General features: G+C 44.6%; 1 protein-coding gene across 1 annotated transcript in view; it reads right to left on the reverse strand.

The window, feature by feature from the left end:
- The window catches only part of RIN3 (Ras and Rab interactor 3), a 112,622-nt gene that overhangs the window by 38,027 nt on the left and 47,489 nt on the right, over window positions 1-27,106 (reverse strand). The window contains exons 4-5 of the mRNA XM_030558887.1: window positions 10,028-10,100; window positions 2,148-2,239 (exon numbers count right to left, since the gene is read on the reverse strand). Coding sequence (XP_030414747.1) covers window positions 2,148-2,239; window positions 10,028-10,100 — 165 coding nt within the window. The remainder of the gene's footprint in view (window positions 1-2,147; window positions 2,240-10,027; window positions 10,101-27,106) is intronic.

Genomic DNA, 27,106 nt, shown 5'->3' on the forward strand with positions numbered 1-27,106 from the left:
GGAGTACTTGTGGCACTTTAGAGATTAACAAATTTATTTGAGCAGAAGCTTTCGTGGGCTAAAGCCCACTTCATCAGATGCATCTACTGGAAAATACAGTAGGAAGATATACACCTCTACCTCAATATAACGTGACCCGATACAACACGAATTCGGATATAACGCAGTAAAGCAGTACTCAGGGGGGAGGGGCTGAGCACTCCAGTGGATCAAAGCAAGTTCGATATAACGCAGTTTCACCTTTAGTGCAGTAAGATTTTTTGGCTACCGAGGACAGCGTTATATCGAGGTATTTTGGCTGCCTCTGTTTCTGGGAGCTCAATTTGAGACACTTTAGAGGCCTCATTTTCAGAAGCTGCTGAGTACCTGCCCTCTGAAAATCAGGGTCCTTATGGTGTCTCAGGTTGGGCTCCCAAAAATTGTGGCTCCCAAAATCACAAGCCACTTTTGAAAATGTAGGTGAAATATTTTATTTTTTGTTATAACTTTGAGCTGCAAAGTAGCATTTTCTGAGCATTCAGTATTGGCTGGATACCCAGAGCCAAGGGCATTTGGACAAAAGCAAAACTCAAAGCAATAATGGGGGATCCTGAAACTGGAGTGAACCTGCTGGCTAAATTCATCAAAGCTGATAGGAATTGAAACTGGTGGGTTTTGCCCAGCCCTACTTGGAAATATAATACAGAATATCAAAAACGAGATGTGAAAACTCCCAAGTAATTCTATAGCATTAATGACAAATTAGGTCAATACAGATTTTAGGATATCTTGATTTCAGTAATGGGAGACTATTAAAAATATTGTGTGCAGAATAAAGCATTCATATATATATTTATTGGACAGAAAGCACCAAGCTACATAATTTTTCTGCTACGTTACTTCATGCAGAAAAAAACAATGGGAGGAACTATCTTGTTGAGTACAGTAACTGAGCAAACAAGGTTTACATCGCTTTGTTAAACATATCAGACACTGGCTTCACCATGGATATAAAAGAAGTTACAGGTGTAATCTCAAAGAAAAGTCAAAGCTCATCTGGTTCAAAGAGTAGAAGAAAAGTTGAACAGGAAAGTAGTGTTAGAGCTGGTTGTTAGATGCAACATGTGACTTAACTGGAGTGGGTTTAATGGCAAGGAATCAGAGTGGCTTAGCCAGAGGCCCAGTTCAGTTAACAGAACACAGAACTTAGTGGGGAAACAAAATGGGCAAAGTGCATATGTACAACTATTATCTAAGGCACTAAGATTTTGAACAATCATTTACAGCAAAAAGTAGAGATGGGAAAGTCATAATAAAGATCTGTGTTACGCTCTAGACCTAATTTTTTGGGTTGATCAGTTACCTGGAGAGCATCAAGTTCATGCACCTTGAAACCACCAAGGATCAACTCCAAGGCCAAGTAATGAAAGCAAGTCAGCTTTATACATCAACATAAATGAAGATGGTGTTTAATCAGCAAATTGGCACTGGTCTGATATCCTCCAAATGACATCATTTTTCAGAATGGCACCATTCAAGGTAGCAGTAGATCACTAGTTTGGAAGTGGGTCAAGCAGTCAAAAATACCCAATCTTCTGAAGACTCTGTCCCAGTTGAAGCTTGACTCAAGTAATCAAAAGCAGATAAACTCTACCACTTGGTGAGTGACCCATCCACAACGGTCATTGCATTTCCCATGAGTCCTGAGAGATTAATCCAAATGTAGAGGCTTCGCAGCTCATAATTCTTTTTTTCCCCAGTCACTTAAGAACAGGGAAAAGATTGTGAGGTGATGAACTGCTGGAGTGTGAGCGTGTTTTTAGCTTTTCATTTGCCTGGATTGCCAGTTATTTTGAATATTTGTCTGTTATGCTGGATGGCACTGATGCACTTTAGTTATGTTGGAGTGTCCTTTAGTGTGGGTATTTCTACATTGTACTCTGGGCACCTAAAAAAAGGCCTGGACAGGTGCCCTTTTTTAGTGTGTCTGTATAAAAGAAAAGAAAACCCATCTCCCCTGCATTTAGGCTTCTCTACCTGTTCTGAGAGCAGCACAAAGCGGTTGTACTGCCTCTCCTATCCTCCAGCAATGACAACCCTCAACTGCTTTCAGGTTACCAGTTCCTGTGAACTTGTGTAAACTTCAAGCTGCTTCATAGAAGACTTACCTATCCCCAGGCTCGCAATGGTTTCGAGGTCTGCAAAGCTATTGGCCTCCAGTATTGCTTGAGGCAGCCTGAGTGTGAAGGGCAGCAAATCCCTGTGAAAATAAATAAAGCAAAAAACCCAACCATTAAGAACTCCGAGTTTTGCAGTTTGATTTTAGAGATCTGATTTGCTAGCAATTCTAGCTCTATTCTGACAGGTGTGGAAGGCCCTTAATGCCACTAAAGTCAGCAGCAGCGCAGCTGCACCAGTGCAATCCCCAAGCTCAGACAAGGAAAACTGCAAGATGCACTGGCTGAGATTCTCTAGTCTCAAGCAGATTCTCAGCCCAAGTGAGGCTGCTTTGGGCCAGGCTGGTGGCTTCATCTCAGTTTCTTCCATGCTAAAGGAGGGATAAGGATACCCACCCACCCTGGTCCACTGTGAGGCTAAATGCTTGCAATGTTTGTAAAACACAAAGAGACCTTTGGATGGAAAGTGCTACGATAGAATCATAGTGTTAGAAGGGATCGCAAGTGTCATCTAGTCTAATCCCCTATAGCACTTCAGTACTTAAGACGGTAGGTTCTTTGGAGCATGGACCATCTTTTTGTTCTGTATTTGTATAGTTCCTAGCACAGTGGGGGCCTGGCCCATTAGTAGCGGCTCCTAGGTGCTACTGCAGTACAAATAATACAGAATAATAAGTATGTACAAAGTTATTAATACTTATAATTAAAATTATTTTGGGGTAACAGACTTTCCTCTATCACTTTTCTCATTACTTCCTACTCTGCCTCCCTCCTTTACAAAAAATTAGAGCTTAACATATTTTAGATTCTAAATAGCAAGGTAGAATTATGGAGTAGGGTCTGGCTACACTGAATGATGGGACAGTGAGCGACTGGTGAAGGATCAGCTGGGCAGTGGGAAACTGGCTGCTTTCATCAGTTGTCTATTCCCAGACTTTCTAACATTTGGGGTTTTTGAAGGTGTAGAAGTTTAATACGGAAAATGTGATGGGTGTTAGCTGGATTCCACTGAAATACACCTTCACTCTGAGTTCTATGGTAATGATGCTTTTGGGATCGCTATGAATTGTTTAGGTTTGCTCCTTGTCTAACAATAATTTGCTATGCTGTCTCTCCCTACTCCCCATCCTAACAAGGCCTTTCAAAGTCAATAATAAAATTAACAAGACAGTGAAGACCTGGGTCTGGATGGCTTTATGTGTGAAAAAGCTTAGCTAACCATTCTGCAAGAAGCAGGAAATCCTATTTAGAAAAACTAACCACATGACTGGATGGTCTCTATTTAAAAAAAAACTGTATGACTTTGCAATTCTGAGAAAGTCCCGTGTGTTGGTAGATGAACCTACTGTGAACTGCCTTCCTCCTTACAAAAGGGTGTATATTTTGCTGACTGAAATGCACACGCCATGGCTAGTTAGGAGTGCTAGTGATAATAATGTAGTATTCAGGCCTATATATTTGCCAGAAATAGAATTTTGGGTCTTGTTTTCCCATTTGACTTTTGATATTTTTATATTCTTACTAATATGTGTGAACAAGGAACAAAACAGGGTGTGGTACATCTGCCCACAAGCAGATGGGGTGAGAAAAGATAAGAAATAGAACTAAAGTGTTGCTGGGTAAAGTGGGAGTTTAATATACGAGCGCATACTTGAAGGACAATCCTGCCTCAACTCTTCTCCCGAGATAAGGTTCTGCAACCAGTCAGGAGGGGTGAGGGGGATGGGGGAAAGGAATAAGAAACACTAAAAGCCAAAGAAATGCCTGTCCGTGACTGAAGCACAACCTCACTTCTTATCCCTCCCATGGGATACAAAAGAGGTGGTACTGAAGCCTCCAGACCCAAGACCCTCCAAAACAGAACACAACCATAAATTATAAGGGGTGGGACCAAGGGCAGCCACTATAGGTATAATTATGCCTGCTAAGGAAGGGAAAGAGGACACAGTGAAGGCTCTGTAGAATACAGAGCTATGGATATGCTTGCTTGATTAACCCCAATAAATATTGCATTGCTGGCACTTTGGACTTCTGGTCTTCTGCTTTCTGTCTGCATGACAAGAACCAGGGGAGGGAGAAGGGAAAGCCCTTAACATGGCTATTATGTGCATTGCTGAGCACTTAATTGTGTAACTATTTTTAATAAACTGAGTTCACGTTTGTATCTCTTTGCATGGAAAAAATTTTAGTGTAAAAGAGGAACAGAGCGTGAGCCATTGGCCTTCTCTTATTCTGTTCTTCCTATGGGTGTGGGGTATGTGGGAATTGGCTTCATTTTTTATTTAGGTAAATATTTGTAATTTGGAAAATACCAAGAAATGAAACCCTTAGAAAAAATCTATTTTATTCACTAGCTGGGCTGCCACCGACTCACCCATTTACCTACAAGTACTATTTTAGTGCTTCGAGGTAATTTAGACACCATGCCAGAACAGACTTATCTTTCTCCTGAGCAGAGGCTCTCAGTTATGATAAATTGTTTCAAATTATTTACAGATTACTATTGACTAGAGTCTGAGCAGAGGTCACATAACTCATCAGCATTCAGGAGCACATGCTGAACTCTTACAGGCTCCCAGTACTGGAAGACCACTGCCTAATAGCCTTTGTTTTAATCTGGTGCTATCAGAAAATTATTTCCCGTTTACCTTCTCTTATTTGACAGCAATCTCTGAAATTAGCAGAAACATCAAGAGCATAGGTTACATTCAGTAATATCATTTATAAAAGGGACTAAGAGAAACATTTTCCTCTTTGTTGGGGATGTACATTTTTAGCTGCGATAGGCGTTACTAGAATTGCAATGCAGAAGTGAACTGAGTTGTCTTTTTCTTTTTTCCAAAGGATCATATGATTAGAGACTCTGCACTAAGGCTGTTTACACCACTCTGGCAGTGTAAGTGTGTCCTTAAATGTACCTTATGGCCCTTTTACACAGCCTAAGCAGTGTAAAGTAGCTTTACGATAAATGAAAATTAGACCTCTCTTAAAATGTGAATAATCACAGTAAGAGTCATATTCTTTGCTCTAGGAATGACAGCATAGCGGATCACAAGCTAAATATGAGTCAACAGTTTAACGCTGTTGCAAAAAAAGCTAACATCGTTCTGAGATGTATTAGCAGGACTATTGTAAGCAAGACACAAGAAGTAATTCTTCCACTCTACAATATACTGTATTGTGCCGAGTTCTGGGCACCACATTTCAGGAAAGATGTGGACAAATTGGAGAAAGTCCAGAGAAGAGCAACAAAAATGATTAAAGGTCTAGAAAACATGTCCTGTGAGAGAAGATTGAAAAAATTGTGTTTGTTTAGTCTGGAGAAGAGAAGACTGAGAGGGGATATGATAACAGTTTTCAAGTACAGAAAAGTTTGTTATGAGGAGGAGGGAGAAAAATTGTTCGTCTTAACCTCTGAGGATAGGACAAGAAACAATGGGCTTAAATTGCAGCAAGGGCGGTTTAGGCTGGACATTAGGAAAAACTTCCTGTCAGGGTGGTTAAGAACTGGAATAAATTTCCTGTGTAGGTGGTGGAATCTCCATCATTGGGGATTTTTAAGAGCAGGTTCGACAAACACCTGTCAGGGATCATCTAGATCAGGGGTGGGCAAACTTTTTGGCCTGAGAGCCACACTGGCGTTCCGAAAGTGTATGGAAGCCCGGGTAGGGAAGGCTGTGCCTCCTCAAATAGGCTGGCCCCCACCCACCTATCTGCCCCCTCTCACTTCCCCCCCCCCACCGTCTCCTCTCAGAGCACCCCCGACCTATCCAACATCCTTGTTCCTTGTCCTCTGACCACCTCCTCCTGGGACCCCCCACCCCAACCACCCCCCCGGACTCCATCCCCTATCCAACCCTCTTCTGCTTCCTGTACCCTGACTGCTCCGACTCCTATACACACTCCCACCCCCGACAGGTCCCCTAGGACTCTGATGCCTATCAAACCACTCCCTGCTCCCTGTCCCCTGACAGCTTGGTGAGCTGAGGCTGCGGGTGAGAGGGCAGCGGAGGAGGGGCTGGGGGTTAGCCTCCCTGTCCGGGAGTTCAAGGGCTGGGCAGGAGGGTCCCGTGGGCCGGATGTGGCCCATGGGCCACAGTTTGCCCACCTCTGGTCTAGATAATACTTAGTCCTACCTTGAGTGCCGGGGACTGAACTAGATGACCTCTTGAGGTCCGTTCCAATTCTATGATTCTGTGATTTACGTTGAATTTAAAATTCAACTACATAAAGTAGGAGTAGGATGCTCAGACTGTCACAGTGATATAGTTGGCATAAAAGTGTAGATTAGATTAGACTGGATTAGTGTAGATGCGTAGGCTAGGTTACCCAGGGATTCCATTAGAGAGGGCCTGGCCCTGCTGAAATGGACAAGATGTCATAAGTCTTGTCTAGCTCTAACATCTATACAGTATATTTTGAATTTCTGTCTTTAAATAAATGCCTGCTGTTAACTCTTCACTCTTGTGATTTTTTTTTGTTTAATGTTGGTCAATTAATAAAAATAACCCAGGTAACATTGAGGCTTCTATCGCTATCTGGATTTGATTCAGATTCCTCTAAAGTGGAAGGACCAGTTTATTAGTCCAAACTTTCGGCATGGAATATCTAAACCAAGGTCTGTCCTAGGCTTGCAGAATTTAATCTCAGGTCCTGTCTGCTTTATAGGTACACTAATAATCCATGGCGCTTTTTGTAACAGTAGGTTAACCGTGACACCTTTCACCAAAAATTCCCTTGTCCAACTACTGTGCAACATGCTATGGACCAGCTGTGGGCCCAAGTCCTACAGACTTTAGACAAAACTTCCAGGGAATCATAGAATATCAGGGTTGGAAGGGACCTCAGGAGGTCATCTAGTTCAACCCCCTGCTCAAAGCAGGACCAATCCACAACTAAATCATCCCAGCCAAGGCTTTCTCAAGCCTGACCTTAAAAACCTCTAAGAAAGGAGATTCCGCCACCTCCCTAGGTAACCCATTCTAGTGCTTCACCACCCTCCTAGTGAAAAAGTTTTTCCTATTATCCAACCTAAACCTCCCCCACTGCAACTTGAGACCATTACTCCTTGTTCTGTCATCTGGTACCACTGAGAACAGTCTAGATTCATCCTCTTTGGAACCCCCTTTCAGGTAGTTGAAAGCAGCTATCAAATCCCCCTCATTCTTCTCCTCTGCAGACTAAACAATCCCAGTTCCCTCAGCCTTTCCTCATAAGTCATGTGCTCCAGCCCCCTAATCATTTTTGTTGCCCTCCGCTGGACTATCTCCAATTTTTCCACATCCTTCTTGTAGCGTGGGGCCCAAAACTGGACACAGTACTCCAGATGAGGCCTCACCAATGTTGAATAGAGGGGAATGATCATGTCTCTCGATCTGCTGGCAATGCCCCTACTTATACAGCCCAAAACGCCGTTAGTCTTCTTGGCAACAAGGGCACACTGTCGACTCTTATCCAGCTTCTCGTCCACTGTAACCCCTAGGTCCTTTCCTGCAGAACAGCTGCCTAGCCATTCAGTCCCTAGTCTGTAGCAGTGCATGGGATTCTTCCTTCCCTAAGTGCAGGACTCTGCACTTGCCCTTGTTGAACCTCATCAGATTTCTTTTAATCCAATCCCCTAATTTGTCTAGGTCCCTCTGTATCCTATCCCTACTCTCCAGCATATCTACCACTCCTCCCAGTTTAGTGTCATCTTCAAACTTGCTGAGGGTGCAGTCCATGCCATCCTCCAGATCATTAATGAAGATACTGAACAAAACCGACCCCAGGATCGACTCTTAGGGCACTCCGCTTGACACCAGCTGCCAACTAGACATGGAGCACTTGATCACTACTCGTTGAGCCCAACGATCTAGCTATCTTTCTATCCACCTTATAGTCCATTTATCCAGATCATACTTCTTTAACTTGCTGGCAAGAATACTGTGGGAGACCATATCAAAAGCTTTGCTAAAGTAAACACATCCACTGCTTTCCCTTCAGCCACAGAGGCAGTTATCTTGTCATAGAAGGCAATTAGGTTAGTCAGGCATGACTTGCCCTTGGTGAATCCATGTTGACTGTTCCTGATCACTTTCCTTGCCTCTCAGTGCTTCAGAATTGATTCCTTGAGGACCTGCTCCATGATTTTTCCAGGGCTGATGTGCGGCTGACTGGCCTGTAGTTTCCCAGATCCTCCTTCTTCCCTTTTTTAAAGATCGGCACTACATTAGCCTTTTTCCAGTCATTCAGGACCTCCCTGGATCGCCACGAGTTTTCAAAGATAATGGCCAATGGCTCTGCAATCATATCTGCCAACTCCTTTAGCACCCTTAGATGCAGCATATCTGGCCCCATGGACTTGTGCTCGTCCAGCTTTTCTAAATAGTCCTGAACCACTTCTTTCTCCACAGAGGGCTGGTCACCTTCTCCCCATACTGTGCTGCCCAGTGCAGAAGTCTGGGAGCTGACCTTGTTCGTGAAGACAGAGGCAAAAAAAGCATGGAGTACATTAGCTTTTTCCACATTCTCTGTCACTAGGTTGCCTCCCTCATTCAGTAAGGGGCCCACACTTTCCTTGACTTTCTTCTTGTTGCTAACATACCTGAAGAATCCCTTCTTGTTACTCTTAACATCCCTTGCTAGCTGCAACTCCAAGTGTTATTTGGCCTTCCTGATTTCACTCCTGCATGCCTGAACAATATTTTTATACTCCTCCATGGTCATTTTTCCAATCTTCCATTTCTTGTAAGCTTCTTTTTTGCATTTAAGATCAGCAAGGATTTCACTGTTAAGCTAAGCTGGTCGCCTGCCATATTTACTATTCTTTCTACACATCGGGATGGTTTGTTTCTGCAACCACAATAAGGATTCTTTAAAATACAGCCAGCTCTCCTGGACTCCTTTCCCCTCATGTTATTCTCCCAGGGGATTCTGCCCATCAGTCCCCTGAGGGAGTCAAATTCTGCTTTCCTGAAGTCCAGGGTCTGTATTCTGCTATTCTCCTTTCTTCCTTGTGTCAGGATCCTGAACTCAACCATCTCATGGTCACTGCCTCCCAGGTTCCCATCCACTTTTGCTTTCCCTACTAATTCTTCCCAGTTTGTAAGCAGCAGCAAGAAGAGCTCTGCCCCTAGTTGGTTCCCCCAGCACTTGCACCAGGAAATTGTACCCTATACTTTCCAAAAACTTCCTGGATTGTCTGTGAAGTCAATGGGAGTTATGTTTGCAGTGACTAAGGACAGCTCTGTAGTAATAACTAGAGTCTGAAAGCCAAAGTGTAGCAGAACTTTTAGAGATGGGAACACAATGTGTGAGCATCCTATCCCTAAACACTGGGGAAGTTTGACTCTGGTCTCAGACCTGGACCTAAATCTTGTGACTGGACCTCTCTGCATAATGGTCTGAACTCCAAAATCTGGGGAAGTATGAATTTAAATCTGGGCCAGAACTTTACAATGTGGTCCAATCTCAAATTAATTCTCAATGACAATATTCTGCCCCCGTCATCCCATCTTCCTCTTTTAAAAGGAGGAAGAACAATGTTTGCATTTCTAAGGCCAGATATTGCTCTTTGTTACCGGCGTGAAACACTGAAGTCAATGGAGTTACCCTGACAACAAAACCTTGCCCCTTACTCTGCAATTGAAGCTGTGCACATAAGGAAAGCAGAAAGATCACTTAAGACTTGGTTACTCTGCATGCTGTTAAATATGACTTTAGTTTACACAGGAAACTTGCATATTAGAGACCAAGCTGTCCTTCCTTCTGTCCTATGCACACCTTCAAGTCAAATAGAAATACCACCACAAGAGCAAAAATCAGTTCAGGCCATGGTGTTACCCTCAGCCATGCATGAACCAATCCCTCTGAACTCAAGGAGTCCAACTTACCTACTGACACAGTAGAACGCTACCAGTTTGAAGATGTCCTCAAACACTAGAACAGATCCTTCCAGGTACAGTACTGATGAGAAAAAAGAAAAGTATTCAGCGACTGCTCTCACTGAGCCTTGTGGGGAAAAAGTTGGATGGGTTTGATGCTCACTCATCTGAGCATAAGTGGTTTCCTAGTCATCACTTGGATTCCCTGCTTAACTTAATATTAGTTAATTTAGAGGAAGTCAATGTATTATAATGATAATAGAAACAGTGGGATGAAAAACACACTTTGTTCTAGTTAAATCTGTCACTGACAGATGGAAGTTTTGGAACATATATGTGGCTGTTCTCATTTCCAGGTTTCTCTCCCCACATCTACATGTGTGTTTGTCTGGATGGGAAAAGCATTTTGAAGTTAAAAATGCAAATAATTATTTTTCAGCTGTATGTGTGTCTCACAGGGTTGCCAGGAGTCTGGTTTTCGATGGGAATGCCTGGTCAAAAAGGGACCCTGTCGGCTCTGGTCAGGATTGCTGACTGGGCCATTAAAAGTCCAGTCGACGGTGCAGCGGGGTTAAGGCAGGCTCTCTGCCTGCTCTGGCTCCACTTGCCTCCTCCTAGTGGCCGGCTTGTCCCTGCGGCCCCTAGGTGGAGGGACAATCAAGGAAGCTCTGCCCCGAGTGCCAGCTCCACATCTCCCATTGGCCACCTGCGGGCACGGGCAGCACGCACCATGCAGAGCCAGCTGGCCGCTCCTGTACCTGGGAGCTGGACATGATGGCTGCTTCCAGGAGCAGTGCAGAGGAAGACAGGGAACCTGCCTTAGCCCCACTGCGCTGCAGATCAGAAGCCACCTGAGGTAAGTGCCGCCTGGCTGGGGCCTGCATCCTGAATCCCCTCCCATGCCCCAACCCCCTGCCCCAGGTCGGAACCCCCTCCTTCACGCTGCACCCCACACTCACTCCTGCACCCTAACTCCCTGTCCCAGCCCTGATCCCCCTCACACACCCAAACTCCCTCCTGGAGCCCGCACCCCAACCTCCTCCTGCACCCTAACCCCCTGCCCCATCCCAGTGAAAGTGAGCGAGGGTGGGGAAGAGTGAGCGACAGAGGGAGGGGTGATGGAGCAAGTGGGGGTGGGGCCTCAGGGAAGGGGCAGGACAGGGGTGGAGCAAGGGTGTTCAGTTTTGTGTGATTACAAAGTTGGCAACCATACCGTGTCAGTATATTTTTGCCTTTCTGTATATGCTTTTCTCTATGTATTTTACAATTGGAGAGATTTGTTTTTAAATGATTACAGAGAGTATAAATTTTTGTTGCAAAGATTCTTTAAGGCTTCCTCCATCACAGAAATATATACTAGAGCGTTTTGCAGTAATAGTGCAAAATACTTACGTAATTGCAGAGGTTTTGGCCATTACTGTAACAATACAAACAATAATGGACAAAACCTCTATATCAACTATATATATTTATACCCACCTTGGGCTACCAGTGAATGCTATGAGCACTGCATAGGTGCTGGAACTAGGGGTGCCAGGGTGAAGCTGCACCCCCTGGCTTGAAGTGGTTTCCATCATACACAGGGTTTACAGGGGGTTCAATGGCACTCAGCATCCCTACTATACATAGATGAATGCTACAATCTTACAAATACTCTGTGTGTGTGTGTGTGTGTGTAATACTCTGTGTGTGTGTGTGTGTGTGTGTGAGAGAGAGAAAGAGAGATGGAATTCTAACATACTACATAGGACTCATGGCATTTAGTAATAATTATATTATAGGATGTCAAGGCACTTCAGATTATTGAATTTTAGAGGCTTCATAGTGAGCTTTTGAGTCATATAATTCAGTGCAATCTGGATACATAACACATTGAATACGGTTCAGACATGGCAGCATAATCAGTTTTAGAACAGTCTTAGATGGCAATCTTTTGTTTGATTGTCTGATTCAGAATTTCCTTCCATAATAGCAAAGTGACACATGGAGCACCAACATATTTACAACAGCCCAGCAGTAGAGAAAATATTTACCATAGCATCACCTAAGAAAAGTATTTAGAATGAATCTTCCTTTTCCTCTCCACTATGAATAGCAGTGTATTACAATGCATGCAGGGTTATGCAGATGTGGAATGCCTTAGCTAATGTTGAATAGAAGGTAAAATTTCCATTTTGGGATTCTCTCATTTCAAGTGACATTCTAACTAGCTGCTCCCCGCCTGTCCGTGCGTGTTGTTATTCTGTAAAACAATGGAACATCTACACAGTACGCCATTTTTTCATTAAATGACTTGGGCTTCATTCTCCTTTTATGTGCACTAGTGTAAATCAAGAATAATTCCACTGAAAGTAATGGGTGAAATCCCGGGCCCATTGAAATCAATGGGAGTTTTGCTATTGGTTTCATGGGGGCCAGGGTTTCACCCAGTGGAGTTAGATTGGTGCAAAACCTGGGTAAGCGAGATCGGATTCAGGTATCTTCACCCTATGTGGAGGTTCACGGTTACCAGGATTGCAAAAGGAACCACGGATGCAATGTTTCAGTGTATTAAATGCATTCGGGACAATCATTTCTCTTTTAAATTAGAGATGTCCAAATTGTAACACAGACCTCAAAACCCATTTTCCACTCCCTGAATTTCTGGGGGGACGTTCTTAAGTTTTAGGATACACCAAAAATCATTCAAAAAAACCCCAAGCTGTATGCTTAACATATTTAATCTGAAATTCTGCCACGGGCTCACCTACAGAGATTCATTTTGGGGGAGTTGCGGAAAAGAAACAGGGTAAGGGTGAAATCTTGACCCTACTGAAGTCAATGGAACTTTAGCCATTGACTTCAACTGGGGCCTGGATGTCACCCTGGATCTTCAGCTGCGGACAAGATACAGTCAGGGTGTGTCTCCACAGGGAGTCAGTGTATGGTATTAGGTGTTAATCTACAGCGCACTAGCCTGCCATGCACTAACATGCTACGTGGACCCTGCTACCATCCACTAAAAGTTTCCTAGTGCATTTTGATGAACTCCCATTTCAAACTGTAGTACGTCAAAGTGCACTACTTTGTGTGCATGCTAGCAGGGTCCACACAGCCAGTTGGTGCGTAGTGAGGCGATTGTTGTATGTTCACACTCTGATTTGCTGTGGAGAGAAGCCATTAATGCAGCAGAGGTGGAGACATAAGTGACTTTAAACTTCTGATCTTGGGGCTGGCCGCAGTCTGGTCTGGTCCCTGGCATAATCTAAAAGCTCATAGACAGTGGATAGTGGTTTTGTCACCACATAGTGCAGTGGGATGGTTACCATGGTAATTGTCTGTTGGTGTCATTTATCGTTGAATGACAGCAATGTTTATTTAAAAAAATAATTAATCGTTCCTCTCTACGAGGTCAGGTTTAGCCTTTATGTTATTTGAGGGAAATCAGATATAAATAGCCTTTTGGTTTGTTTCTGTATTCACGGCTTATCATAAAGAGGTTTACATTATTAAGTAGTCTTTTGTCTAATGGTTAAAGCTGCAGAGTTGCCATGTGAGAGAGGCTGGTGATCTTGGTGACAGCAGCCATTAAAAAGAACAATGCCCTCTTGGAGATTCTGAAGAACAACCTACAATGTGGGGTGCCCTGTATGTAATATCAGATAGGTGCCTTGATAGAGTTCATAGAATATCAAGGTTGGAAGGGACCTCAGGAAGTCATGTAGTCCAAGCAAAGCAGGACCAATCCCCAGACAGATTTTTACCCCACTTCCCTAAATGGCCCCCTCAAGGATTGAGCTCACAACCCTGGGTTTAGCAGGCCAATGCTCAAACCACTGAGCTATCCCTCCCCTACATAATCCCAAATGTGCAAGCAGTTAACTCTAGGAGCCTGCCTACAAGGGAGGAAAAGGTGCACAGTTTAACGTCCATTCAGTGCTGCTAGCAGGTCACGTTGTATCCTAGGTGGGAGCCTGCAACAAGGCCACATGACTTTAAATGTATTAAACTTGTCTACATGGGTGTTAATGGACCTTTAAAAAAAATTAAGCTCACTCAAATGAGCTAATTCAATTGGAAAAGTGCACCCTTATCCTTGTTTAGACAGAACTGAGCATGGGCTCCCCTTTCCCATATTCAGGAGAAACTTGTAGATAGAAGAGGGAGACACTTTGGAACGGTCACAGTCTATGGCCAGGGTCATAGTAGTGGAGTGAATCTTAAGCTGGGAAGTTCTGGTTTGGTTATTTATTTATTACCCCCTATGTTAAACTTAGTCTGATGTCCTGCTATAAATGTTATTCCTAGACAGAGAGAGAGAGACACTGACGATTGTTTCTATGCCTGTTTGCTTTTCCCAAATATTTCACCAGTTTATGAACCTCTCGCTCTTCCTGATCAGTCACAAGGATAGACGTGATCTAAAAGGCCATTTATATCACTGACTGCAGCAATCCTAAAAGACTTCACGTTAGAGGTGAGAGTCATGCTCAGAACACCTGTATTCTCTTCAGAGAGCTTGTTTTTCAGTAGAATGACAGATTCTTTCAGTCCAGACCCATTTGATAATTTGGATTTCCTTCTTCTCCCATAAATTGATAGGTCAAATTCTTTCTAAGCAGATAGTCGCCAAAAAATTATATATTTGAGTTTCTCTTTCTTTGTGTTTTTGTTTCTCAGTCTTTAGGAAACTTTCAGGCCACATTTACAAGCTTTTCACTGTGAACCTGAGGTGGAGTAGCCAACTTTCTGATTGCAGAAAACCGAACACCTTTGCCCCGCCCCTTCTCCAAGGGCCCGCCCCCACTCACTCCTCTCCTCCTCCCTCTCTTGCTCGATCTTCCCCACCCTCACACATTTTCACTGAGTTGGGGCAAGGGGTAAGGATTGCAGGAGGAGGTGAAGGCTCCAGCTGGGGGTGTGGACTCTGGGGTGGGGTCAGGGATGAGGGGGTTGGGGTGCAGTAGGGGGTGTGGGGTTCAGGCTCCAGGAGGGAGTTTGGGTGTGGGAGGGAGCTCAAGGCTGGGGCAGGGGGTTGGGATGTGGATGGGGGTGAAGATTCCAGCTAGGGGTACAGGCTCTGGCGTAGGGCCAGGGATGAGAGGTTTGGGGTGCAGGAGAGGATGTGGCTCTGGGCAGTGCTTACCTTAGGTGGATCCCAGAAGTGGCCAACATGTCCCTGGGTTTCCTGGCCAATGGGAACTGCGGAGCCAGTACTCAGGGCACGCGGAACCTCCCTGGCCACCCATACACCTAGGTGCCGCAGGACATGCCGGCCGTTTCTGGAAGCCACACAGAGCCAGGGCAGGCAAGGAGCCTGCCTTAGCCCCCTGTGCTGCCGACTGGACTTTTAATGGTCCGGTCAGCAGTGCTGACTGGAGCCACCAGGGTCCCTTTTTGACCGGGCGTTCTGGTAGAAAATCAGACAGCTGGCAACCCTAATCTGAGGGTTAGGGACTTAACTTATTTAAAAATAAATGAAAGCTAAGTTTTCATGTAATTTATTGATTCCATCAGCTGGTGCTTTAAGAAAAAGACATCACAAGCTTCATGGTAAAATTGCAAGAGCTGGCAATCCTGCTAGACAAATAGTCACATTACAAAGATCATCAGTTCAAGTGGCCACTCAGTGATTAAATTAGTACTGTGTGAAACAGGATTACAATAATGCACTCTAGGGAACTTTTAGTGCGTGCCTGCAGGGCCCACATGAGCCAGTTCATGTGCAACACACTAGCGCACACTAGAATTTATACCCCTCTGGTGCAGACTAATACACTATGTGGACAAGCCCTAAGGAGTGAATGGGTCATGGAGACTGAAGTATTCCTTCACTCTTACCAGGGGCCTATCTTTTTCAGAGTGTGAGGAGGTCAGTCTCCAGGGCTGCTATAGATGCCAGAATAACACTTAGGGTTGCCAACTTTCTAATCGTACAAAACCAAACACCCCTGCCCTGCCCCTTGCCTGAGGCCCCGTCCCTGCTCGCTCCATCCCGCCTCCCTCCGTTGCTCACTCTCCCCCACCCTAACTCACTTTCATCGGGCTAGGGCAAGGGGTTGGGGTGCAGGAGGAGTGTAAGGGCTCCAGCAGGGGGTATGGGCTCTGAAGTGGGGCTGGGGTTGAGGGGTTTGGGGTACAGGAGAGGACTCTGGGCTGGGTCAGGGGGTTGGGGTGTGGGGGGTATGGGATCTGGGCTGGGGGTGTGGGCTCTGGGTGGGGCCAGAAATGAGGGGTTCAGGGTGCGAGAGAGGGCTCTGGGCTGGGGTAGGGAGGTGGGATGCAGGGGTGTGTGTGTGAGGACTCTGGCTGGGGATGCAGGCTCTGTGGTGGGGCCAGAGATAAGGGGTTTGGCATGCAGAAGGGGGCTCCGGGCTGGGAGAGTGGGTTGGGGTGTTGGGGTGGGGGTTGCAGGGTGCAGATTCCAGGCAGGAGTTTGGGTGTGGGAGGGAACTTTGGGCTGGGGCAGAGGGTCGGGTTGCAGGAGAGGGTTTGGGATGCGGGCTCCCAGCAGCGCTTACCATGGCTCCCAGGAACTGGCCACAGGTCTCTGCAGCCCCTAGGTGCATAGGCGGCCAGGGAGGCTCTGTGCACTGACCTCATGCCTGCAGGCACTGCCCCCACAGATCCCATCAGTCATGGTCCCTGGCCAGTGGGAGCTGTGGAGCCGGCCCTTGGGGTCAGGGCAGCATGCAAAGCCTCCCTAGCCGCCCATGCGTCTAGGAGCTGCAGGGACCTGGTGCCTGCTTCTGGGAGCTGTGCAGACCCAGGGCAGACGGGGAGCCTGCCTTAGCCCCAGGCACCTGCTGCCCTGCCAACTGGACTTTTAACGGCCTGGTCAGCGGTGCCAACTCGATCCTCCAGGGGCTCTTTTCAACCAGGCATTCCAGTCGAAAACCAAATGCCTGGCAACCTTAACACTATATGCACTAGAAAAAAAATGTAAACAAAGTAAATCAGAGGGATCTGCCATTGATTACCATGGTGACATTTAGTTTTTCTACTGGTGCAAGCAAAGCACAGCAGACAGTTCCACTAGAAGTGGCTTGTGGAAATTTGAACCAATGCAGAACATCTAACAACAATGTAGGTATTATTTATTTTCATTCATATTCAGACTGCTCTTTCTTCCCCTGCCTTGCTCAGTGCCCATTATGAACCCTGGCACATCCTGTGCAAGGCTGGGGGAAATGGAGACTCAGCCTCTGAGGCCATGGCTACACTAGAGGGTTACAGCGCTGCAACTTAGGATGCGGCCACACTTGCAAAGCATGGCCAGCGCTGCAACTCCCTGGTTGCAGCGCTGGCTGTACACCCGGTCGAGCCTCGGGTGTAGCAATTCCAGCGCTGGTGATCCAGCGCTGGTCAGCAAGTGTGGACCCCACCAGCGCTTTTATTGACCTCTGGGGTATAAGGAGGCATCCCAGAAATCCTGTCAACAACAAACCGGAAGAAAGGGAGAGCTCGGAGTTCAGCCAAACTGCTTATTTAAAAAACAAGCACAGCTCCTGTTTGCTGAGCGAGCGGAGGCAGGCAGGGGAATTCCTTTGGAATGTTCACAGCTGTTTGCTTGAAGAGAGAAACAGCACGCTCATACGGCAGAGGGGGAGGGGGAAGTCCGTGTTGAGCGGACGCTTATCTGGTCTGACGGCTATTTAGGAGTACATAATCTGCATTTAGTGAATGAGAGAGGGGTAGGGGAAGGGGGTCAGAACTTTTAAAATGATTGAAGGTAGGCACTGTGTGTCTTCCAGTCCTTAGAACTTGCAAGGCAGGGAGCTGAGAACAGTGTCAACTCCAAAAATTCATTCTCTCTGTCTCCTCCACACTCCCTGTCACATTCCACCCCACCCCCCTCTTTTGAAAAGCACGTTGCAGCCACTTGAATGCTGGGATAGCTGCCCACAATGCACCACTCCCAACAGCGCTGCAAATGCTGCAAATGTGGCCACACTGCAGCACTGGTAGCTGTCAGTGTGGCCACACTGCAGTGCTGGCCCGCCACAGCTGTACGAACACAGCTGTAACTACCAGCGCTGCAGAACTGTAAGTGTAGCCATGGCCTGAGGCAGCTGAGCCCCATATCCATGTGGATGAGATGTGACTGTATGCACATGGCCTTCACCTCTCATTGATTAGGGGATATAATCACAGCTGTCATTTTTACTTATATCTGAGCTTACAGGCAATATAGATTATAGATAGATTATTAGGGTTGGAAGGGACCTCAAGAGATCATCTAGTCCAACCCCTTGTTCAAAGCAGGACCAATCCCCAAATCCCTAAATGCCCCCCTCAAGGAATATACAGAGCCCCCTCCTCCCCCTCAGATGTGTTTATCCCACCCTATTGCATATCTTTGTGTAAAATATGCAGACTTTTTTTAAAACTACAAGCTGTTGGCCAATGTTACTTACACACTACAGAGCAACGGTTCTCAAGCAAGCTATGTGTACCCTGGGGGCACACACAGGTCTTCCAGGGGGTACAACTACTCATCTAGATATTTGCTTAATTTTACAACACGCTACACAAAAAGCACTAGTGAAGTCGGTACAAACTAAAATTTCATACAATGACATGTTTATACTGCTCTATATATTATACACTGAAATGTAATATTTATATTCCAGTTAATGTATTTTATATGTATAATGCAAAAATGAGAAAGTCAGCAATTTTCAGTAATAGTGTAATGTGACACTTTTGTATTGTTTTGTCTGATTTTGTGAGCAAGTAGGTTTTAAGTGAGGTGTAACTTGGGGGTATGCGAGACAAATCAGATTCCTGAAAGGGGTACAGTGGTCCGGAAAGGTTGAGAGCCATTGCTACAAAGCACCTCACAGTACACGCAAAGCCACCATTAGTTCATCTTAAACTTTACTCATATCACTCAGTTCAAATGACAGCAGTCCATAATCAGAGTGTTTTCTTTTCATTGGTGCTTGGAAAGGAGGACTCAGGAAATAGCTGAAACAACTTGGTAGTTGGTTTAAGTTAGCTGGCTGTGATGCATAAGAAAGCGTATCCGCTTGAAATAGTGCAGCTAAGGAAATCAGTTGCAGAAGCTCAGCTGTTGGACCAGCTTCCCTGCTCCACTGTTCTTTGTCTCTTCCTTTTGCCTAACTGATCCCCACCCTTCTGAACTTCCTTATTCCAGGAGCTCCTTCAGCTACATGAATTGGCGTTTTGACTCATCAGTGCTGCTTGCTTTCACAGCTGCTTCTAGTAGTAATACCCATCTGCTTGTGGGAACAAGTACCTGAGCCAAGGATGCCCAGAGGGAAGGGCAAGTGGGGCAATTTGCCCCTGGCCCCGTAGGGGCCCCGCGAGCCCTGGCCCAGCGGCGGTTCAGGTCTTTGGTGGCATTTCGGCAACAGGGGGCCCTTCAGTGCTGTCGAAGACACGGCGCAACTGAAGGGCCCCCCACCGCCGAAATGCCGCCAAAGAGCCAGACCGCCGCTGGGTGAGTACAAGCACCGCAGCTCCCCCGCTTTGCCCCAGGCCCCCTGAATCCTCTGGGTGGCCCTGACATGAGCCTAAACCAGAGAAGGGTCCAGAGTGGAGTGGTCCAAAGTTTGATCTCTGAAATCCCATCCTTCCTCCTCCACTTCTGGAGAAGTTGGAATCTGGATCTAGCTCTCAACTTCATGAATTGGGCCTATCTCTATGATAGGCCAAATACAGTGATCAGTGCTGGATACAAAACTCTGATTGGTCCGACCAGGACCTGTGCTTTGATACTGGATCACTTTGTCAACATCTCTGCAAGTTTTGGGAGAATATTAAGTGATTGCTCCTAAATGTCTTCTGAGGGCAGTAATTTTCAGCACTTTTCCTTTCAAGGTGTATTATGTATCCTTTTCGGCTTTGCGGCAGAACTGTTTTGTGTGCACTGAAGTACAATTGCTGTCTATAAGTCAAGGTACTAGCATAACCTACTATATAGATATACACAGCATTCTATAAGCCAAGGTTATGGTGCATGGTACTTACAGCACTGCATCTCTTTACAAATAATACCATGTTTGGATAATCTGGGACATCTTATTTCCATTTATAATATCAAAGTTGTTTGCTTTTGTTAAATTTGTTTAAGAATTTCAACTATGCTCAAATTTAACCCAGGTGTAATCTCACTGAAGTCAATGGAAGTTACATCAGGCAATATTTTGGCTTAAGCCCCAAAATTTTTCTTACTAGAGCAGTAATTAAAAAAAAAAAAAAAAAAAGCCCCGATTGCTGAAGTAAGTCTTACATACAGCAAGTTAGTGGGCCAAATATACCTTTAGAGTAAACTCACTGATGTCGATAGCTTATAGTTGCAAAATTTTTCCTAATATTTGACCTAAATCTCTCTTGCTGTAGATTAAGCCCATTATTTCTTGTCCTACCCTCAGGGGACATACAGAACAACTGATCATTCTCCTCTTTATAACAGCACAACCACCATGTTACATGTACTTTGGAAGGAGGGTGTTTGGGTTTTATTCATTAGTGTGACTTCCAGCAGGTTGCTTAGGTGAGTAAGTATTACACGATCAGGCCCACAGTTCTTGTTCAGACCACACCCAATGGGCCATCTGCATTATGTGTTTGGAGTTCTTCAGCGTGATTTTATGAGTTGAATACACATTTTAGGCTGGGTTATCTTTCCAATGGACCTGACTTCCCTGGGGATTCGCTTTTAAAGGGGGCATCCTGGGTCAGTCATCAGCTGCTGGAGTTCTGCCAGTGAGCAAAGTTGGGGGCAGGAGAGGAAACACCTGGGGTACAGAACCTGATCAGAGGTACAGGGACTCTGTGGAGAAGATCTTTGTCTCTGGGTGATCACTTGCCAGAATTTGGGGGTTCGCCCTGTGGTCTGTTCCAGAGAGGGGCAAACCCTGCCTCCCAACAGAATGACAGGGGACAAACCTCCATCAAGAAAATTAAAACAACCTAGTGGAGATTCCCTACCCTGTACCCCCTTTCCCAAGGGTTTTATTGCAGTAGGGAGTAAGAGGGCCCAATGTTGTTTGTAAAGCACTGTCCTCCTCAAGGTACTTGGGACACTGTAAAGAACATCCTCATCAGAGCAACGTGAAATACACATTATAGAAATAAATAAAAGACTAGTCTCAAAAATAAAGAAAAACACAACCAGGGAGGATTCAAATAAAAATAATGGGAGATTTAGGTGCATCTGTCTGAATGGAGGAGAAGGTACTAAAGAAAACACCTTAGGAAGAGAAAGATTTCATGTGTGAGGCAGAAGCTGCTGATCTAGATTTCAAGGGGAGAGTGATTTTCACAGCCTAGGCGACACCGCCACAAAGGCTCCAGCACCTGTCACTCTAAACACCCGAGGGTGAGGTCCCTAGAGCGGATGGTGCCAGAGTGCAGATACCTTTGAAGACAATACATCCAGGGCGAACACAGTTAAAGCCTTAAAAATAAAAAAATCAACAGCACCTATTTAAAGTCAGTCTCAAGAAATCATGGCCAAACCTGCAACCCTCAGTCCTATGAGCAGTCCGGATGTCAATGGGACGAATTACATGAGTCAGGGTTGCAGAATGAGGCCTAGGAACCTAGGCTAGTAGACCAATACCCCTGCTGAAGCCCTGATGCTCATAGTACTTTAACTTGCCTTATTTAGATGTCTTATACTCTAAAATCCCCCTCAGCACTGGTTTATTTGCCAGGTTAATTCTCTAATGGCTTTATCAGAAATGATCTGTTCTTCCTTATTCTGTAGGTGAGGTGAGTTACTTCTCTTATTCACCCCTTGCTCTGTGCATTTGGAAAGGACTCACATCCTCTCTTTTGTCAAGAGGAAGGGGAAACACAATTGTTACATGGTACACATTAAAAATCCACATGTATTTGCAGAACTACAGAAAGAAACTAAGCTTGAATCAAACATTTTATGAAACTGGATTTTAGGAATGAAAATATTGAATAATTCAGATAATTTCTCAGTATTAAGCAGGAAACGTAACATATGGTGCTCGAGGAGTGCTCAATAAAAGACATCTCCCCCTCTCACTTTTATAATCATAGAGAAAATTTATAGATGTTAATAGATAAGGGGCCATAGATAGTGTCATAAACAGATAAGTAATAGTTAATAGAACAGAAGTACTTCATATCTCTTTTGCCTGTAAAGGGTTAACAAGATCAGTGAGCCTGGCTGTTACCTGACCAGAGGACCAATCAGGCAACAGGATACTTTCAAATCTTGAGGGAGGGAAGTTTTTGTGTGTGCTGTTAGTTTTTGGTGGTTGTTCTCTCTGGGTTCTGAGAGTGACCAAACGTGCAACCAGGTTTCTCTCCAATCTCTTTAATACAGTCTCTTATATGTCCAGAATAGTGAGTACTAGGTAGATAAGGCGAGTTAGGCTTATGTTTGTTTTCTTTATTTGCAAATGTGTATTTGGCTGGAAGGAGTTCAAATTCGTATTTTGCTGAAAGGATTTTAGTTTGGTACTTGTATACTTAGGTTGGGAGGGTATTCCCAGTGTCTATAGCTGAAACACCCTGTAACATATTTCATCTTGAATTTACAAAGATGATTTTTACTATTTTTTCTTTCTTTAATTGAAAGCTTTTCTTGTTTAAGAACCTGATTGTCTTTTTATTCTGGTGAGACCCCAGGGGACTGGGTCTGAATCCACCAGGGAATTGGTGGGGAAAAAGGAGGGAAGGGGGAGAGAAAGGTTAATTTTCTCTCTGTGTTATGATTACTTTCTCTCTCAGGGAGAGTCTGGGAGGGGGAGAGAGAAGGAGGGGGGAAGGTGAATTTTCCTCTCTGTTTTAAGATTCAAGGAGTTTGAATCACAGTGATCTTCCAGGGTAATCCAGGGAGGGGAAGTCTGGGAGAGGCAATGGTGAGGGAAAGGGTTTATTTTCCTTGTGTTAAGATCCAGAGGGACTGGATCTTGTGGGTCCCCGGGCAAGGTTTTGGGGGGACCAGAGTGTACCAGGCACTGGAATTCCTGGTTGGTGGCAGCGCTACAAGTACTAAGCTGGTAATTGAGCTTAGAGGAATTCATGCTGGTACCCCATCTTTTGGACGCTAAGGTTCAGAGTGGGGAATTATACCATGATAGATGGCATTCAAGAATATGCTATGAAACTCTAATTCTACACAAGACTGAGGAGTGGGAAGATCCTGGGAGTGGTGTTGGTTCACAATTATCCAAATATCACTTTCCTTTATTTCATTATGACTGTAGATCCAAAGAGCAGCTAGGAGTCACCATGATTAACTCAAGGGTTTGTGATGTGCGGGGTGGGCGGAGGGGTGGCTAAACAAGGCCTCAATTTAGAATGCCAGGGAGGAACTAGAAAGGGACTTTTCAAAGTCAAAGGATGAATGATGTCCTTGGAAATCCCCTGTGATGCTGGCAGACCAGGTGCCAGTTCTTGCCAAGGCTGTAGGTGTCAGCTTAGCAATGACAAATTCATAGCTGGAAACTAGACCAGCTCACCCGTACATTCATATTGTTCAAGATAGGTGTTAGAAAAATGCGTTTAGTGTTTAGACTCTATGGAATGTTTGTAAGTTGCTGCATGCATTAATTTCACTTGTAATGTCTGTATCCCTGCTATAAGGGGATTTGTAAGTATTGCTTTATAACTGTAAAAATGCCTGCTCTGAACCTGTGAGCCCAGGAGTGGTCCACTGCCCATCAAAGGCGACTATCAAAAACTAAACGGGCCATTGTGGAACATCACAATAAAAAGACTTGGTTAATGGCCCTCTCACACCCATGAAGGTGGTACTTGAAAGAAAGTCCATCCATCAGCTTGAATGCTGGAACAAGGGACTAAAACAGGGACACAAGAAAATTTTCCTCTCTTTGCTGTTTGGATGCTCACAGGGCTGGAGCTAAGAAACTGAATAAGAGATCCCCAGGGTCAACCTGGGTTAGCCCTAAAAGACATTCAGAACTGACATTACTACAATGCTGTCATCTTTTAAAAGTATTATATATAGATATAGATATAGTCTGCTTTAATCTGTAAATAACTCTCTCATTTCCTTTTCCTAGTTAATAAATCCTTAGTTAGTTTACTATAGGATTGGCTACAAGCATTGTCTTTGGTTGGAGATCTGAAATACAAATTGATATGTGGTCACCTAGTAAGGAGGGCTTTAAACTAGGTTCGATGGGGACAGGTGAGCAAACCCCACAGGTAAGTGGGGAACAAGACCTGGGAGATGGGTTGGAAACAGGAGGGAGCACAGGCTATAATGGCAGTGAGGAAGGAGGGTCAGGGCAAACCTGGGAGGCAATATCAAACCAGTATCTTAGATGCCTATATACAAATGCAAGAAGTATGGGTAATAAGCAGGAAGAACTGGAAGTGCTAATAAATAAATACAACTATGACATTGTTGGCATTACTGAAACTTGGTGGGATAATACACAGGACTGGAATGTTGGTGTGGATGGGTATAGTTTGCTCAGGAAGGATAGACAGGGGAAAAAGGGAGGAGGTGTTGCCTTATATATTAAAAATGTACACACTTGGACTGAGGTGGAGATGGACATAGGAGACGGAAGTGTTGAGAGTCTCTGGGTTAGGCTAAAAGGGGTAAAAAACACTGGTGATGTCGTGCTGGGAGTCTACTACAGGCCACCTAATCAGGTGGAAGAGGTGGATGAGGCTTTTTTCAAACAACTAACAAAATCATCCAAAGCCCAAGATTTGGTGGTGATGGGGGACTTCAACTATCCAGATATATGTTGGGAAAATAACACTGCGGGGCACAGACTCTCCAGTAAGTTCCTGGACTGCATTGCAGACAACTTTTTATTTCAGAAAGTTGAAAAAGCTACGAGGGGGGAAGCTGTTCTAGACTTGATTTTAACAAATAGGGAGGAACTTGTTGAGAATTTGAAAGTAGAAGGAAGCTTGGGTGAAAGTGATCATGAAATCATAGAGTTTGCAATTCTAAGGAAGGGTAGAATGGAGTACAGCAGAATAGAGACAATGGATTTCAGGAAGGCGGATTTTGGTAAGCTCAGAAAGCTGATAGGTAAGGTCCCATGGGAATCAAGACTGAGGGGAAAAACAACTGAGGAGAGTCGGCAGTTTTTCAAAGGAACACTATTAAGGGCCCAAAAGCAAGCTATTCCGACGGTTAGGAAAGATAGAAAATGTGGCAAAAGACCACCTTGGCTTAACCACGAGATCTTGCGTGACCTACAAAATAAAAAGGCGTCATATAAAAAATGGAAATTAGGTCAGATTACAAAGGATTAATATAGGCAAATAACACAGGAATGCAGAGGCAAGATTAGAAAGGCAAAGGCACAAAATGAACTCAAACTAGCTATGGGAATAAAGGGAAACAAGAAGACTTTTTATCAATACATTAGAAGCAAGAGGAAGACCAAGGACAGGGTAGGTCCACTGCTCAGTGAGGAGGGGGAAACAGTAACGGGAGACTTGGAAATGGCAGAGATGCTTAATGACTTCTTTGTTTCGGTCTTCACTGAGAAGTCTGAAGGAATGTCTAATATAGTGAATGCTTACAGGAAGAGGGTAGGTTTAGAAGATAAAATAAAAAAAGAGCAAGTAAAAATCACTTAGAAAAGTTAGATGCCTGCAAGTCACCAGGGCCTGATGAAATGCATCCTAGAATACTCAAGGAGTTAATAGAAGAGGTATCTGAGCCTCTAGCTATTATCTTTGGGAAATCATAGGAGACGGGGGATATTCCAGAAGACTGGAAGGGGGCAAATATAGTGCCCATCTATAAAAAGGGAAATAAAAACAACCCAGGAAACTACAGACCAGTTAGTTTAACTTCTGTGCCAGGGAAGATAATGGAGCAGGTAATTAAAGAAATCATCTGCAAACACTTAGAAGGTGGTAAGGTGATAGGGAATAGCCAGCATGGATTTGTAAAGAACAAATCATGTCAAACTAATCTGATAGTGTTCTTTGATAGGATAATGAGCCTTGTGGATAAGGGAGAAGCAATGGATGTGATATACCTAGACTTTAGTAAGGCATTTGATACGGTCTCGCATGATATTCTTATAGATAAACTAGGAAAGTACAATTTAGATGGGGCTACTATAAGGTGGGTGCATAACTGGCTAGATAACCGTACTCAGAGAGTAGTTGTTAATGGCTCCCAATCCTCCTGGAAAGGTATAACAAGTGGGGTTCTGCAGGGGTCTGTTTTGGGACCGGTTCTGTTCAATATCTTCATCAACGATTTAGATGTTGGCATAGAAAGTACGCTTATGCGGATGATACCAAACTGGGAGGCATTGCAACTGCTTTGGAGGACAGGGTCAAAATTCAAAATGATCTGGACAAATTGGAGAAATGGTCTGAGGTAAACAGGATGAAATTCAATAAAGATAAATGCAAAGTGCTCCACTTAGGAAGGAACAATCAGTTTCACACATACAGAATGGGAAGAGACTGTCTAGGAAGGAGTATGGCAGAAAGAGATCTAGGGGTCATAGTAGACCACAAGCTTAATATGAGTCAACAGTGTGATACTGTTGCAAAAAAAGCAAACATGATTCTGGGATGCATTAACAGGTGTGTTGTAAACAAGACACGAGAAGTCATTCTTCCGCTTTACTCTGCGCTGGTCAGGCCTCAGCTGGAGTATTGTGTCCAGTTCTGGGCACCGCATTTCAAGAAAGATGTGGAGAAATTGGAGAGGGTCCAGAGAAGAGCAACAAGAATGATTAAAGGTCTTGAGAACATGACCTATGAAGGAAGGCGGAAGGAATTGGGTTTGTTTAGTTTGGAAAAGAGAAGACTGAGAGGGGACATGATAGCAGTTTTCAGGTATCTAAAAGGGTGTCATCAGGAGGAGGGAGAAAACTTGTTCACCTTAGCCTCCAATGATAAAACAAGAAGCAATGGGCTTAAACTGCAGCAAGGGAGATTTAGGCTGGACATTAGGAAAAAGTTTCTAACTATCAGGGTAGTTAAACACTGGAATAGATTGCCTAGGGAAGTTGTGGAATCTCCATCTCTGGAGATATTTAAGAGTAGGTTAGATAAATGTCTATTAGGGATGGTCTAGCCAATATTTGGTCCTGCCATGAGGGCAGGTGACTGGACTCGATGACCTCTCGAGGT

Source organism: Gopherus evgoodei, chromosome 4, assembly GCF_007399415.2.
Source record: "Gopherus evgoodei ecotype Sinaloan lineage chromosome 4, rGopEvg1_v1.p, whole genome shotgun sequence".
Lineage (NCBI taxonomy): Eukaryota > Metazoa > Chordata > Testudines > Testudinidae > Gopherus > Gopherus evgoodei.